General features: G+C 38.8%; 1 protein-coding gene across 4 annotated transcripts in view; it reads left to right on the forward strand.

Annotated features, from left to right (window-relative positions):
• The window catches only part of LOC109112163 (junctional adhesion molecule A-like), a 262,729-nt gene that overhangs the window by 30,959 nt on the left and 214,502 nt on the right, over nt 1-17,268 (forward strand). The window contains exons 2-9 of one of the 4 annotated variants that reach the window (XM_042728792.1): nt 5,359-5,679; nt 5,765-6,079; nt 6,165-6,233; nt 8,744-8,833; nt 8,946-8,993; nt 9,131-9,187; nt 9,310-9,390; nt 9,501-9,578. In XM_042728792.1, coding sequence (XP_042584726.1) covers nt 5,359-5,679; nt 5,765-6,079; nt 6,165-6,233; nt 8,744-8,833; nt 8,946-8,993; nt 9,131-9,187; nt 9,310-9,390; nt 9,501-9,556 — 1,037 coding nt within the window. In that variant the 3' untranslated portion in view covers nt 9,557-9,578. Of the gene's footprint in view, nt 1-5,358; nt 5,680-5,764; nt 6,080-6,164; nt 6,234-8,743; nt 8,834-8,945; nt 8,994-9,130; nt 9,188-9,309; nt 9,391-9,500; nt 9,579-17,268 lie in introns of those variants that run through there. The other 3 variants (XM_042728794.1, XM_042728787.1, XM_042728788.1) reach the window with 3 other exon arrangements.

Below are 17,268 nucleotides of genomic sequence, written 5' to 3' on the forward strand. Positions count from 1 at the left end.
AAACAGCTCTGTTCTGCAGTTCATAAGCGCCCTCTGCTGTCAAACTGTGGTTTTACAAATTAATTCAGTCTGCCATATTTTTGTTCAGACAAATGTAGTATAAGTCAGGACTTTTTTTTGTTGTTATTATTCAGTCGGTGGATGGATAGTATACTTTGTTATTTGTGGGAGGTGTTGAGATTTTTAGAATGGTAATATTATTTTGTAGTGTTTTTTGTGGAGATGATTTTTTTTTTATCATTCTGACTCATCCTTTTATTATAAAAAAATAAAGGCTGATATGTTATAATTTTCTTTTTAAAAATGGTCAAAAATGTATTTGAACATGTAGTACATGTCAGTAGATAACATGTTATGAATATTTTTTGTTAATTTAAAATCTGCCCATGATTTTTTAAATGTTTTATTTCACTGTTTAGGCAAATAAAAAGTCCATAGTGCTGCTAATTTTATTTGTTGGCTTTTGTCATAAAACTTGGTAAAATTATTGCAGTGTGTGTATCAGTACTTTTTTTAATATTTTCAGCACATTTGAACAAAGACATGTATAACAGTTTGGATTGATACATTATTTAAGAGATTTAAGTAAAGTTTAACACTGGTAGGTCTCAGCCGCTTTCATTTTTAAAGAGTAGCTCCCGAATGAAATAAGGTTGGAGACCCCTGGTTTAGAGCATAAGAAACAAATGGTAAAAAAAAACACTTTCTGAAAAATTATATTTTATTCATATGTTATGCTATGTCATCTGTAGTGGACACTAGGACTCAGTTGTTTAAAAAATAAAATGACATGAAATTATATGTATTTATTGGTTTGATTATTGGTTGGATTTATTTAATTTTTTTTATTTATGTTTTATTTATATATTTATTTGTTTTTTGTATCAAAATGCCTGATAAACATGATTTAAGTCCTGATGTCCTCTACAGTGGAATCAATGCCCTGTTCTGTAACAGAAAGTATTTTGGGCGTCGCTAGGCCATTTTTAGGGGAGCTATAGCCCCCCTAAAATGACCACTCAGCCCCCCTAAAATTTTGAGATTACATAAACTGTACACAAATTTGTGATCGCCTCAGTCCCCTTTAAATTTCATATGAAAACGGCGGCAGACTTCGATCGGCTCCTCCCCATCTTTTAGCGTGTTCTTCAATCCAGACCTCAGCGGCACAGAGCGAGAAACAGAGGACAAGTTGTGTGTTTATCGATAGATTGTTATAATATCATATGTGCAGTTCTTTGTCATAAATACAGTCTACAAAATATCATGGGGGAGCAATCAGTTCCACATGTATTTCACTGCGTTCACCCCTCATCACACCACAGCTGTTTCCCCCAGAGAAAATGAAGCACATATAAACACATACTGTATAAAATGATGTTGCCATTTTCATTTGAATATATATATATATATATATATATATATATATATATATATATATATATATATATATATATATATATATATATATACCCCCCTAAAATGAAAAACCTGGAATCGCCCCTGGAAACCCCATAACGTTTTGACATTGTAATGTATTTGAGTTTATGTTATAATACCTGATGGCCACTAGAGTGCGCTCCCGAGTTGTTGTTGCGGTCTGCCGAGTAAAGCAGTGAAAAACAGTGCAGTCCCATCTCCGGTTCTTCTGGTGTACGTTCTAAAACAAAACAGAAATAACGTGTGTTATTATAGCATATTGATGCAATAAACATTAACCAACTTCGATCCTTTCAGGGACTGGATAATTATTATGCCAGATTCGTGCCAAACTTGTCCACATTGATTCACCCCCTGAATGCAATGCTACACAAAGAGGCAAAATGGAAGTGGTCTTCTGAGTGTGAGAAGGCATTTCAGGATGTTAAAACGCAGCTATTAACACCCAACGTACTCACACACTATAACCCAAGAGTCCCACTTCATTTGGCTTGTGATGCTTCGCCCTACGGGGTGGGAGCTGTACTTTCACACATGGTGCCGGATGGGCAGGAAAGACTCATAGCCTTTGCGTCCCAAACCCTGAGTAAATCGGAACAAAATTACGCACAACGAGAGCGAGAAGCACTAGGAATAATTTTCAGAGTAAGGAAGTTTCACACTTATCTATATGGACGTCACTTCACATTACTAACAGATCATCATCCACTTACCTCCATACTCCACCCTAACAAAGCAACTCCATCCATGGCTGCGGCAAGACTTCAGAGGTGGGCCTTTCTGCTGGCGGCACACGATTCCACAATTCAGTATAGAGGTGCTAACGACCATGGAAATGCTTATTGGTTTATCTCGATTGCCACTGCCTGCACAGCATAGTGACAGGAAAGATGCAGTGGAGGCTTACCTCATTAAAAAAAATGGATGCACTTCCAGTGTGTAGCAGTGACATCAGGAAGGAAACCCGAGCAGATCCGATTCTCTGTCGTGTAAAAGAGATGGTATCCACAGGATTATTCCCACCTATCAAAGACTCCGAAAATGCACTAAAACCATATCTCACGAGGAAGGAGTTACTCTCACTAATGCAGGACTGTCTGATGTGGGGGCAACGGGTCATTGTTCCACCGAATCTGAGACAACGAGTTTTAGAGGATTTACATACAGGACACCCAGGTGGTGTGAAAATGAAGGCTCTGGCACGTAGCTACATTTGGTGGCCAAATATCGACTCACAAATTGAAGAAAAATCAAAGACCTGCATCTCCTGTCAACAGAATCAAAAAACTCCATGTCTCTCACCCTTACACCCCTGGTCATGGCCAGAAGCCCCTTGGCAGCGGATTCACATCGATTTTGTGGGTCCATTTGAGGGACTAATGTTTCTAGTAGTTGTGGACGCACACTCAAAATGGCCAGAAGTTTATGTGATGGATTCTACAACATCATTCAAGACAATTCAAGTTCTGCATGGTCTATTCAGACCCTAGTTAGCGGCAATGGGCCACAATTTACTTCAGAGGAGTTTGGATATTTTCTGAAAACAAATGGTGTAAAACATTTGCACTCAGCACCATTCCATCCAGCCACCAACGGTCTGGCCGAGCGCTTCTTAAAAACTTTTAAACACTCACTGAAAGCATCCAAAGAACCAATACCACTACAACAGAGATTAGACTCTTTCTTGCTACAGTATAGGAATACACCACATAGCACAACAAAAGAAACACCTGCTATGTTATTCTTGCATCGCAGATTGAGGACACGGTTGGATCTACTGAAACCAAGTGTGAAACTAACTGTGAAGCATGCACAAAAAGTTCAATGTTCTTACCGTTCCTCCCATGCAAAAGAAAGAGACTTTCATGTAGGTGATTTAGTGCTGGTCAGAGATTATCGACGGGGGGAGGAGAAATGGTAAGCTGGTACTGTTTCTTCGCAGTCGGGACCAGTGTCGTACACGGTTCACGTAGACAATGCACAAAGCTGGAAAAGACATGCAGATCAAATGTTAGACTGTCATCCAGAAATCACAAAAACCACAGAATCACTACCAGCAGAAAATAAGATGTCACAAACACTAGATGATAAGGGACAAGAACTGTCTTTAACATCTAATAACACAGAATCAAATGCTCTAGACCAGCATGTGACCAAACTTGTGGAACCAGCCATTGCTTCTTCCCCAAATGTGAGAAGATTTCCTGTCAGAAACCATAAACAACCAAACAGACTTGATCTGTAAAGAATTGAATGTTACAGTATATACACAGTACAATGTGTAGAAGTGTTTGAATCCTTTTGAAATGAGGATTTGGTTGACTTGTGAATAAGTTGATATGGTTTGAGGGTGTCTATCTAAGGGTTGTTATTTAACTGTTATTCCCTAAGCTGAATTGATGTTACAATGTTAAAAGAAAAAGAAAAAAAATATGGGGTAGACTGATTTAAGAAGGGAGGAGATGTAATGTATTTGAGTTTGTTATAATACCTGATGGCCACTAGAGTGCGCTCCCGTGTTGTATGTTGTTGTTTAGCCATAGCGCAGCATCCTATTTTATATAATACATCTTTAAAAGATTATTAAAAAAAAAAAAAGGTTCGGAGTGTCAATGGAAACAGGAACAGATGGTACATTTGAATGAGGACACATTTCATAATTTCTTATTGCTTAGTGTGTATGTATTTATATATAGAGAGAGACAGACAGAGAGTAAAACATAATAAAACGCTTTCGACGCCGTCGCAAAAGGCACAGTACAAGCACATTAATCCATGTTGTGATAACTGAGGGGAGACCGTTACCTGCTCCCGCCCATATTCGCAGCGGCATCCGAAAAAATTTTGCACGTTCAAAGTCTAGTGTGACCGCCCCTTAAAGCAGTGAAAAACAGTGCAGTCCCGTCTCCGGTTCTTCTGGTGTACGCTCTAAAACGAAACAGAAATAACGTGTGTTATTATAGCATATTGATGCAAACATAACAGACATAACGTCTGAGATGTTGGTTTATGAAATACAATTTGAAAAGTAGTCTGATTTAAATTATAATTACACAGATTTGAAAATTATGTTGGTTAATTACAGGGCCTTACCTTAACACAACTGATAGTTGATAGTTTTGTTGCAAAGCACAATATTATGGTGAAATTAGATCTCGTGTTTGAGTTAAAACCGAATTATTGTTGTATAAGCACAGCAAGCATCATAGCAAAAAGGCTGAGAAACTTAAGAGTTATACCACCAATTAACATTAGCCCTTCATTCATGACACGGATACCGTAATAATCATACAGAGAGAACATAGCTGCATACCTTTATCTTTTGCTCGTTTCAACTATTTTTCTTGACTAAATTGGGCACCTGATGGCTTTGACCTTTTCCTGTCCATCTCTGTGTTTATTTGGCTCTCGACAATCAACAGATTTCTCATCCCCCCCAACACTGTCCCTCACGACCAGAAGTCAAGACTAAACCACTTCATCTTGGTGACCACATAATCATTTATGAGCCATTTCACACAATTCTGCGTTATTTGGAAGAAAAGTCGAGGTGCGACCTGTTCCATTTGGGAGAGACCCAGAGGTGAACTGTCCCCCTGCATCAATGATCAACTGCATCATTTTTGCCTCATACACGGCACCTTCCCAACACAGGGAATATATATATATATTTATTTATTTTTAACTGCTCGTGGCCCATGTATCATGTACACACACTGCCAACTCACAATCATGTTAAAACAACTTGTAAAAGTGCATGTCACATCTGATGACCCCTTTAAGGTTTTTATAAAGTGAACTAAACTGCTGTAAGATATTCAACACCAGTTTACTCTGCATTGTTCATTTTCTGCTTAAAACAGGACAAAAGATTAAATATATTATAGTAAGAGTAAATATAAATGTTTTAATATGTAGGTATCAGTGGAGTGGATGTGAGTCAAGTGTTCTGCAGTTCTGGTGAAAATGTCCGTCTGTCCTGTAATAATGCTCTTTCTGGCTGCACATCAACTACATGGATCTATAACTATAACACACATTCAGAGACAGTTGAACTGATTGCTGGAGGAATAAAGAAGACTGACACAGAGAGACATGAGAGACTGAGTCTGGACTCTGACTGCTCTCTGAACATCAAGAAAGTCACAAAAGAAGATCGTGGAGTTTACTTCTGCAGACAATATGTGAATGAACAACAACAAGGAACTGATGCATATGTTTATCTGCATGTTCTTCATGGTCAGTGTTTCTGTGAATATTATGATTATATGTTGAATTAAACAGTAATATTGTCATGTAATCTCTGTCTGATTTTCTGTTTCAGTCTCTTCATCATCCTCACAGTCTGAGATCAGATCAGGCAGCTCTGTGACTCTCTCCTGTCAGTTATATTATCATTATTATCTATTCACTTGTGATACTTTGGTTGGTTTTGAGAGACTTGAGCTGATCTGGGTGAATCAGGCTGGTGTGAATCTGCAGACAGACTCCAGATTTCAGATATCATTCTCCTCAGAACAGTGTCTCAGCTCTCTGACTACAACACTCCTGAATGAAGATCACAACAGAGAGTGGAGATGTCAGGTTAAACACAGAGATCAACTGAAGACCTCAGCCACATATACTGTCAAGTATCAGAGTAAATGATTTATATTAACAATTAATCATCAGTAATTTAAATCTGATCGTAGTCTATGACGTATCTGAACATTCATCTTTTACAGCTCCAACCGAAACAAAGACACCGTCTCCAGTCACCATCTCTAAATCACCTGCAGCTCCTACACAACCAGGTACATAATCAGCTGTTAAGATCAATGTTTACTGTTACCTGAAGACCTCCGTCAGATACACTGACATGTGTTCAGATAACAAACTACATTTCTTTAACCCTCAACTCTCACAAGTTCACTTCAATATATTATGATTAAATCCTAATTTAATCATGACAAACTATATACAGTACAGACCAAAAGTTTGGAAACATTACTATTTTTAATGTTTTTGAAAGAAGTTTCTTCTGCTCATCAATCCTTCATTTATTTGATCAAAAATACAAGAAAAAAAATGTAATATTGTGATATATTATTACAATTTAAAATAAGTGTTTTTAAATTTATTATACTTTAAATTATCATTTATTTCTGTGATGCAAAGCTGATTTTTTAGGATCATTATCATATCATTCTAATATGATGATTCATTATCAAAGTTGGAAACAGTTCTGCTGCTTAATATTTTTTCAGAACATGTGATACTTTTTTAGGATACTTTGATGAATAAAAAAAAAAAAAAAAAAAAAAAAAATAAAAAAAAAAAAAAGAAGCTATGTTTTTAAAATGTAAATATTTTGTAATAACAATATACACTACTGGTCAGTAATTTGGGGTCAGTAATTTTTTTTTCTTTCTTTTTTTTTAAATAAATTCAATACTTTCATTCAGCAAGGATGTGTTAAATTGATAAAAAGTGATCGTAAAGACAATATACTATTAGAATATATATTATTAGAATTTTTTTTTTTTTTTTTTTAATAAATGCAGTTCTTTTTAACCTTTTATTCATCAAATATATTAGACAGCAGAACTGTTTCCAACACTCATAATAAATCAGAATATTAGAATGATTTCTAAATGATCATGTGATAGACTGGATGTTACGTGTGACACTGAAGGCTGGAGTAATGATGCTGAAAATTCAGCTTTGCATCACAGGAATAAATTATTTTTTTTAAAGTATATTCAAATAGAAAACTATTATTTTAAGTTGTAATAATATTTCTCAATATTACTGTTTTTTCTGTATTTTTGATCAAATAAATGCAGGCTTGATGAGCGGAAGAGACTTCTTTCAAAAACATTAAAAATTGTAATGTTTCCAAACTTTTGGTCTGTACTGTATCTTTGGAAAGGTCTAAGACTCCTAAAAATATATTTTACCACTGTTTGTTGTTAAAAATTATGTAGAAACAGTAATAGATTAAATTATGACAAGAGTGCACCTCAAAACATATACTTCATGAGTTCTGACCTTTGTCCCAAATTATTTTTTGTTTACTTTTTCCCTATCACGTTTTCGTAATCATCATAAATTATAAAACATTTGAAAGCTTATTGCCTCAAAATTCATCTTGTGAAAACTATTTTCAAATCGGACATTACATTACTATGGAAACGGTACTTTAAAATATTTTAGCAGGCTCCTCCCCTTAGTGGGGGTGTTGTATTATTACAAAATTGTATTACAGTCTTTTTGAATTAAAACTTTTTATAATCTTGACAAAATACATATCGTTGAAAAGGTCTGATTCTCAAGATTCTATATTTTGTGATAGAAGTAATACTGAGAGAGAAATGTATGCATTTGTGACAGAAAAATGCATCAAATTCAATGGAGTTTGTGTGGCACCCGGTGGCTATATATGATATAACACCTGAACAAAATTGTATAGGAACTAATTTTTTATATCAACCTCAAACTTATTTAGAAACATGTATTTGATTTTATATCAATTTTGGATTAAAACCTATTTTGTAAAATATTTATTTTATATAAATTAAAATAAAACCAGTACATTAAATTTAAACTTCTATATATTTTTATACTTTCATTTATTTCATTTTATTTTTTATGCTGCTTGTCTTCTTTAAAAAGAGACGAACCTCAGGTCTGTATTCCAAAGCATTCATGAATTATAATAATTTAGGTTTGAATAGTGCACTTTCATGTCTATGTTCAAAAGGGGGGTTGGTTAAGGGGGGGGGTGTGGAGGTTTTTATGTTTTTGAGGAGTGTATATGTGTTTTTTTTTGGGGAAAATGTGGGTTTTTTTTGGCTGCAGCTCACTGTGTTTCACTCTCATATAGATGAGGTATAAATAACTTCATGTGTTTATATTGTAACCAGGCTGTTTCTGATCAGAAGGGGTTCCTCTGCAAAGTCTTACTTACTTCCATTATCACTGAACAGAATTCAGGAGGCGAGATCATCAGTGATGCCTTCACAGATACACTATGTCTTGTCTACACTTTAGTTACTTTAAATAGATAGCAAAACGTGCCTTTGAAAAACTGCAAAATATTAGTTTTTTTTTTTTTTTTATTATTATTATTTATTTATTGAATGTGTGACAAATAAACACCATCTAACCTTACATTTCTACATTTATGTCTGACTGTGTTTCTCCTCCTCGTCCTTAACTGTCTGTGTGAGCTACAGCTGCCTGAGTCTTACTTGCAGCTGTTAGGATATTTGGGGAAAAAAAAATATTAATTAATTATGTTCTGAACATTCATCTTCTGCAGCTTCAGTCGATTCAACACTGATTCCAGTCAGCAGCTCAAACTCTGAGAAGAAATCAAGTCAAACTACAGCAGCAGCTTCTACAAAACAAGGTTCATGATCACAGACACACATCATCAGTCCATGAACAATGAAGCCAAACAGAGCTAAGATGTATTTTATAAAATATGATGAATCAGAACTAAAATCCTCCACCTTATACAGAGAAACAGACTACACACACCCCTGAGACTACTTCAGATACACAGCAAGGTATTTCTGAACATTCATCATGATCACAGACACACATCATCAGTCTTTCACTTCTCCTGCACTGTCTTTTTATGATTAAATAATGTAGTTTAGGAAAATGGGGATAAAATGAATCTTTATGCTGTGTATGGTTTTAGATAAATGGATCTTTACCACAAACACTGAGATGACTTCAGCTCACACATTAATCAGAGGTATGGAATGACTTTGCATGCACAGAAACTATCAGTGAATTTATAAATGTTTGTCAGTAATTATTGTTTCACAGATTGATTGTCTTCTTTCTCTCTGTTCTGTCCACACATGGTTCTTGTAGTGATTGTGATTATTGTAGAGATTGCAGTGTTTGCTGCTCCTACTGTGATTCTTCTTCAGATCATCTGTGTGAGAAGAGCTGGTGAGTTCTGAACGTCACAGAACCTGATGATTAACATTGATCTCTAACAATCTGAATCATGACCCTGAAACAAGGACAGTAAATTGTTTTTATTGATTTTATTTATTTAGGAAGGAAGAACTCTCTCCACCAAAAGGAAATAGAGATGTCTACAGTTCTACAATGAAATACCCTCTCTCTCTCTCTCTATATATATATATATATATATACACACACTATAAAGATTACAGCAAGAATTATTTTAATGTTTATGGATATTATAGATATTTGCATACAGCTTTGAATGTCATTTTCCAGTAATCCATATTGTACAGACTGCTTTAAAGTGAGACAGGTACCAGTTTATTTATCACATGATATATTAACAGATTTTTATTTTATTTTTATTTAACAGTTATTTTTTTACGGATCATTTCAATGCAGAAACAAGTCCTTACTTATGTTTCCTCTTAACCCTGAATAAGCAAATACATGAAGGATTGTATTTTTTTTTTTTTTTTTACGTGGATATTGGAACGATAAGTACAGCATTTTAAATTAATTTGTTTTTACTTTTTAGTTGCTTCTCATATTTTTATTCTTGTTTTGTTTTGAGAATTGTTCTACTGTTAAAATTAAAGGATTTGTTCTGAAATGAGGGGACATAAAGTAGCATGTTTTTTCAATATGTTTGGCTGACTGTATTTTTTTTTATGACAACGAACAGGATGCGTTGTTGAGTTAGTAACGTGTAACTGCACGCGGGAGGCACGATCGCTTGATTTTCATTATAAAGTGGAAACAACTTACAATAGCCTACTCCTTCATTTGAGATCATGTAAGAGTGTCAGAAGGTACCCCTCTACACTAACAAAATCCCAGGAACTAGAGCCAAACAGATTTTAGAAGCCTTAAAACCCAATTTATTCCTTATAATACACAATTCCCACAATAAAAATCGATCGCGAAATACAGGGGTTCCCTGGAGGCGTGGCCGAATGCAGACAACGTTAGAGCGGGGAATCCCGGAAACGTCTTCACCACCGGCAACGTATCTCCTCCGACCCAAACAAGGAATAATATGGCAAATCAATAAAAGACAGAACCGCAAGAGCTCAAACTCTTATTCCTGGACGAGTGCAGAAAAACTACTTTCCTGTCCAGGATGGGAATGACGCCTTCCACTCCTTTGGGCTGTCTAGCAGGCGGCCTGACTCCAGTGTGGCTTGGCAGCTTTCTGTCCTATAAGGAATCAGCAAAAAGTCCTCAGCAAAAGCAGCTACAGCGAGCGCTAGACCATCGGCATCAAGCAATGGATTACGAGAGGAAAAAAAGAAGAACGTCCCTTTATAGGAATACTTGCGTGCGTTGTTTACTCGTATCTTCGATCGATCGATCGATCGTACTGTTTGCCAGCCGATGAGCACCCTCGTGGGAAAGGTAGATCAGCGTCCGGACTCCCTTTACATCGTAAGTTTCCGTTCCTTTTATAGAGCTATAAGTTTATGATTATAATGATCAAGAGGTGTGGCAGCTATTTAGTCAATGGGGATCACCTGTAGTAGTCCATTACACACCCACAGTAGGCTTCCAACAAAACATTAACACACGTGCGCATTATAAACACACACATCACACGTGCTCAATATCTTTACACACTGACACTACACACCAGATCTCACTGCAATCAAATTAAAACACACCCATTACAAGGGAGCCATACTATCCCTCAATCCACTTTACATTTTCCCCATCTGACAAGAGTAAGACATTATTCAAAACTATTCTAAATATGTATTTTATTTGTGTACATTCACAATAAAAACAAACATTGTGCTTTTGTAAAATAAAGGAAACAAACAGGATGTGCTTTCTCAAGAGCGCATCAGAAAAATGAAACGAAATTCTGCATATAGGCTGCTAATTGTTTCAAAGTTTTTTTTCTTTATTTATTTTTTTCTTTTCGTTTTGTTAATTCATTAATTATTTTGAAAAATATATTTGGCATAAAGGCCTATTTATTTCTTTTATATATAGCGTATGTTTTTCTCCATTCTCAGAAGCGCTGCAGGTGCGTGACATGACGATGTGAATCCCTCACGTTCTGTTGTTTATGCTGCTTTTTGCGTGCATACAAATAATCCTTGGAATCAAATTTAGGTATTTTTAATGGGTCACAGCCACGTATCAATTCAAATTTCATTTAATTGTAATTTAACATAATCTTATTGGTTAACGGTTAATAATAGCGTAACGATCGTTTGTTGTCGGTTAGGATATAGGAGAAATAAAATAACCAGAATGAACATTCATATTTCCTAATAAAAGTTAATCAGAAAAATGATAATAATAACACTGATCCTGTTTATGATTATTGCTTGATGATCAAGTAAACAGTCTATAACAAAGTACAAAAAAAAAAAAAAAAAAAAAAAAAATCTCATGACACTTGTTAATAAAAATCATTTAACAGGCTATATAATTAAGTTTTGTTTCAAATTGATAAAACACAGGCTACTAGCATATATAATTTGCGCAAAATGGGTGAAATTATGTATGAAAACAGCTGAAGGGCAATTTTTTTTTTTTTTTTTTTTTTTTTTGCGATACACCAAAACGTCTCAGGTTACGAATGTAACCATTGTTCCCTGAGTAGGGAACGAGAGACACTGCGTCCTCTAGGGGTCGCTATGGGGAACACCTTGTCGTGACCCGTGTCTGAAGCATACAAATGAAAAAAAACACCAACGAGTTGGCCGGCGACAGCCTCTGACGTCACTACCGGTGCGACTATAAAACAGGCACCGGGAAAACACGTCATTCACTTCTTCGTCTGAAGCTTGCGTCCGAAGCATGGCAGGGAGCTAGAGGACGCAGTGTCTCGTTCCCTACTCAGGGAACCATGGTTACATTCGTAACCTGAGACGTTCCCTTTCAAGGGAACTTCGAACTGCGTCCTCTAGGGGTCGCTATGGGGAACAGTATACCCCACGCCGCCATGCTGAGGGGAGTGCAGGCCAGAATCATGGCGAACACTAAGTACCAACTCTACCATTTCAATGGGAGTTGCCCCCGGGACGTTTAGACGGCTGTCTGTGACAATACCCCTTACGGCCAAAGGCCTAAGCTACATACCTAACTTAATTGTTAGGGCCTCGGCCCGGTGGTAGAGCTAAAGGCTTGGAATCAGGAAAGATTCCTTTAAAGGGATACGGCTAGGAACCTAGCATTTTATACTAAGTCTTGCCTGTCACACAGGGGCTACAGCTTGCTTCCGCAAAAGCTTGCTGAAGGAGCTGTCTCAAAGAGATCTCCAGTAGCAACACCCTGTTTAGATAGGTATCCGAGGATACATGGGTGGAGTGGCGCCCAAGATGAACGGGGCTTTTACCAGCTCAAGAAAGGGCACGAAGCAACCGTGCGATGCCCTCACCATATAGGATTTTAGAAAGAACGCAGAGTACTAGCGTGCGAACTTACCACAGTGTGGATTTCAGAAAGTGTGCAAAGACTTCACGTGCACACTTACCATATCATGGATTTTCAAATACTGTTCTAAGGAAGGGCTCTCGTGGCACTCTGATAGAGCAGCTCATAGATGGAATGGTGCATCTCAAAACGTGCACACTTACCATATCATGGATTTTATCTGTGGAAATAATGCTGGAGCACTCTGGGGAAAAACAGTGAACTCAGTCTCATACGAGAGGAGAACTCCTGAATCCAGAGTAGCACGCTCATAGGGGACCCTTCTTGGAAAAGGGGAGCGCTGCTAAACTACCACGAGAACCGCACGATTATTGGATAATGTTGGGGGTAGCGATGCTTGAAGTGTATAAACAAATACACTGGCTGAATGGAGCCCAAGGAACCAAGGTCTAATCATCTCAAGAAAGGGAACGAGGCGGAGCGCGCAACCCTTACCATACAGGATTTCAGAAAGTGCGCAGAGTCTTGCGTGCACACTTACCAATACGTGGATTTTTAGAAAGTGCGCAGAGTGTTCACGTGCACACTGACCACCATGTGGTTTTCAGAAAGTACACAGAGCTTAGCGTGTGTACCTAAAGGTTCCTAAGCATCGCAGAGGCGCTGAACCGCACGGGAGAGGTAAGCTCGAATTTTATAAACCTCTAGCGAGGGGAGCATCACCTGAGGCAGCATATACAAGACTTCTGTAACTGCCACCTTCACTTCCCGTTGGATGCGACAGCACCTAAGCGGCCAGGAGACCCCTCAGGGTGACCTGGCCGGACATCCATGAAATTTCCTGCAGTGCTGTGCCAGGCCTGATGATCAAGGAGGCTCCCGCAGAAACCTGTGATCTCAGCCGCCTAATACCGGAACATGAAGCCGGATGGCTGGTGCTGACGAGTGTTTAGTAAACACTGTAACTGAGCACTGCAAAGGAAACTCACAGAGTTTATTAGTAGACACATAACCACCAGCAATTTACACATAAGTATATATCAGAAAAGGGTTATTTTTATACTCCCACCCTCCTGCGCTGGAGCCCCGCTCAAGGGGCGCCTCCTTTTAGTCCGGACCATCAGTAAGGTGGTTGCTATGAACATAGAACCAGCCAAAAACATTATAGGTCCAGCATAGGAGACTGTTATGCGTTAGAGGTTTTCCACCTAACCTCGATCAGGTGGAGAGCTGGTGGTTACAGGGGAATTAGGAAGGGGAGGATAAAAGCAGAAGTTAAAAATCCCTAAAAGGGAACGAGTAGATACCTCAGTATCACTCTGACTCAGACGAGAATACTGCCTCGTCTGGATCACATCCCTTAGGTTCTGCTTACCCCCTTGTGACCCACAATTCCTCTTACCCCTGCCCGCAGGTGGGGGAGGAGCATGAGTCGTGACACTAGCCTTCTGTGCCCGTCTTTGATCCTCAGATCGAGACAGGCCAGGGACCCCTATGTTGTTCGGGCTCAGACCTTGGACCTTTGTGGAACGAAGGATCTGAAAGCAGCGGAGTGCGCCTTCGTCTCCCCGAACTTCTCGATCACCGTCTCAACGGAAATATCGAAAAGTTAGAAGGCGAAACCTGAGCATCGAGAAGAAAGCCTTTTCTTTCTTCCCGATGTCTGCCAGGTCATCCACAGATGTCTCTCCGCCACCACCATGGCCGCCATAGTCCTGCGCTTGGCAGAGGCGGCCTGCTTGGTAGCCCGGAGAGAGAGGCCTGTGGTGCGGCGCAGCTCGGCTACCTGATCAGGAAAAAGGCCTTCGCCTCTATCCAGGTCTCTTAGCAGATCAGTCTGATATGCTTGAAGCATTTATTTTGTAATAAAGCCACAGCCTGACCTGCTGCTGCGTATGCCTTGCCATTTAAGCAAGATGCATTGCTTAAGGGGGGCTTAGATGGCAAGGAGGGAGATTAAGAGAGGATGTCTCCCCTGCAGAATGAAAGCTCTTTCTGCAGGGGGCATCCTCTCATAGCCGTTTTCGTGCATCGCCTCGATGTCGGCAAAACTCTTATGCTGAAACCGATGGATGCGAGAAGAAAACGGCCTCTTTCATTTCCTTTCGATCTCTGTATGGAGATCAGGCAGAAATGGAAGGCTCACCTGAGCTGGAGGGCTATGGTCGGAAAGATAACGCTCATCGAGGCGCGATCCATAAAACTCCAACAGCTCTACATACGCAGGGCAGGAGAATTGAGAAGGCTCAGCCTCAGCTTCTTCACCATCCTCAAATATCTCCTGCTTTTCCTGGGTAAAAACCCAGCAGAGCACTAACCTCAGTATCAGAAAGTGTTAAAGATATAACATCATCCTCCCGAGGCTCTTTCTTGTCCGCCGCCATTTTGAGCGCGAAAGGGAAAGTCCCTCTTTAAACCATTCAGACAGATCCACCTGAAATTCTCACGAGCTCATTCTCCTCCGTGCTTCAGCAGCGGCGGGTCCTGAACCGCGGGAAGCAGATGGCTGCTTTTTTTTTTTTTTTTTTCGGAAAGAGAGACGAACGAGAGCGGAGCTTTTTCCTTGAAAAAACGCTCGCAATGCACGCAGATTGCCTCCTCAAAGACATCGCGTGCGTGCTCTTTACCCAAACAAATCACGTAAATATCGTGTGTGTCATCGGGTGACAAATAACGCCGACACGGATGCATACATTGTCTAAACGCTTGCTAGTAGTCGCCATGATAGACAGAGAAAGAGCGCTCTTACCGGTTCTTTCAGATGCACGCTTCAAACAAAACAGTCAGTGAAGACGAAGAAGAGAATGACGTGTTTTCCCGGTGCCTGTTTTATAGTCGCACCGGTAGTGAAGTCAGAGGCTGTCGCCGGCCAACTCGTTGGTGTTTTTTCATTTGTATGCTTCAGACACGGGTCACGACGAGGTGTTCCCCATAGCGACCCCTAGAGGACGCAGTTCGAAGTTCCCTTGAAAGGGAACTTATGTGACAATTAGTTTAAGGGATGACGACAGCAAATTTCACAAGTTTTTTTAATTTTTGTTTTATGCATATTCTCTTTGTCGATAACAAAACAGCACAAAAACTGGATGGAAACTTGGCTAGTGACAGCAGTGCACTTTGCAAGGTAATGACTAGGACCACTAGTGGCGGCGGGGCCCTAAGAAACCGCTTAGTTCCCTTAAAGGGGAGGGCCGGTGTTCTGAAATATTCGGTGTAATAATAAAAACTCCATAATGACGGGAAGAAGGAGGCGGGAACCGGCGAACCTTCAAATTAAACTTTAATAACCAAAATAAATACAAAACAGCGCGACAGCCCCTCACGGGCGACTGCCGCGCACAAATAAAAACCAAACCACAAAATAAAACCCAGGCCTGGTCCTCTCTCGTCCTTCACTGTCGTCGCTCCTCTTTTGTATCCTCCCGATCTCCTCCGTGGGACTCGAGACCGGTGAGTGGAGCAGGTGTCGCTCATTTCCCAATCACTCCACCGGCCTCGCTCCGTTCCCACGGCTCTCGGCCCCGCCCCACTCGTCACATTCGGTGTCTGAGATATTTGGTGTCACTGGGCGGAGTAAATATGAATATTCGTGAGTTTCCTGTTTCGCGTTAAAGCGACTCTGAAAATATTAGTGCGTTTTTACCGGATCACAAAAACTTTTCAACAAGGTAATTACGTTTCAGCTTTGAACAAAGTTAAGCAAGCTTAGAATATAATTGTTCGTTTAAGCACAAAATGTTATAAATTCATTCCTGTGTTATGTTTATTCAAGGATTACAGACACTGATTTGCCAGAGGAAGCCTATCGTTAGAATACGATACAAGTAAATGGGCCAGCAGCTGTTAAACACTTTATTATATTCCTCTGTTTTGCTAATAAAAGTATGTCTGTTGAAGTGTGTAGCATATATATGGGTGCACAATAAAACTTGCTCACTGTATTGTAAGACTGCAAGATGAGAAATAAGGAACAATATAAAGACTCTTATGAAGTTACAACTCTTTAACATTATTTTTTTTTTCTCCCAAAAAAAGGTGTCACATGGAAGTGCATGACAGCCTACAACCAGATTGCAGTTCATGTGGAGAAGCTGTTTGTAATTAATGCATCTGTTAGAAATCAGTAGAGTTTGCTACTTGCACTTTTTCCTGTTATTTTATTTCCTAGCTTGCAGAAGCACTTCTAATGGGGGAGACTTTAATGTTCTCATGTCGTATATGAGCCACTATTGCACACACACATGTAGACATGGGTAAACGTTCTCAGAGTTAACTTTTTAGTTTTTTTAATCTGATGCAGGGGATGGTGGATGATGATCAAGTTAAACAAATCAATTGCAAAATATAAAAAAAACAAGTATACTATTTGATACAAATATTGTATTATTTAACCAGATTTAAAGTTTTACTACATTTTGTTCCTGAAATCCAAACTTTTGGACTCAAGATAATCAAAGGTAATCAAACCAA

This window comes from Cyprinus carpio, chromosome B7 (assembly GCF_018340385.1).
Source record: "Cyprinus carpio isolate SPL01 chromosome B7, ASM1834038v1, whole genome shotgun sequence".
Classification (NCBI taxonomy): Eukaryota; Metazoa; Chordata; class Actinopteri; order Cypriniformes; family Cyprinidae; genus Cyprinus; species Cyprinus carpio.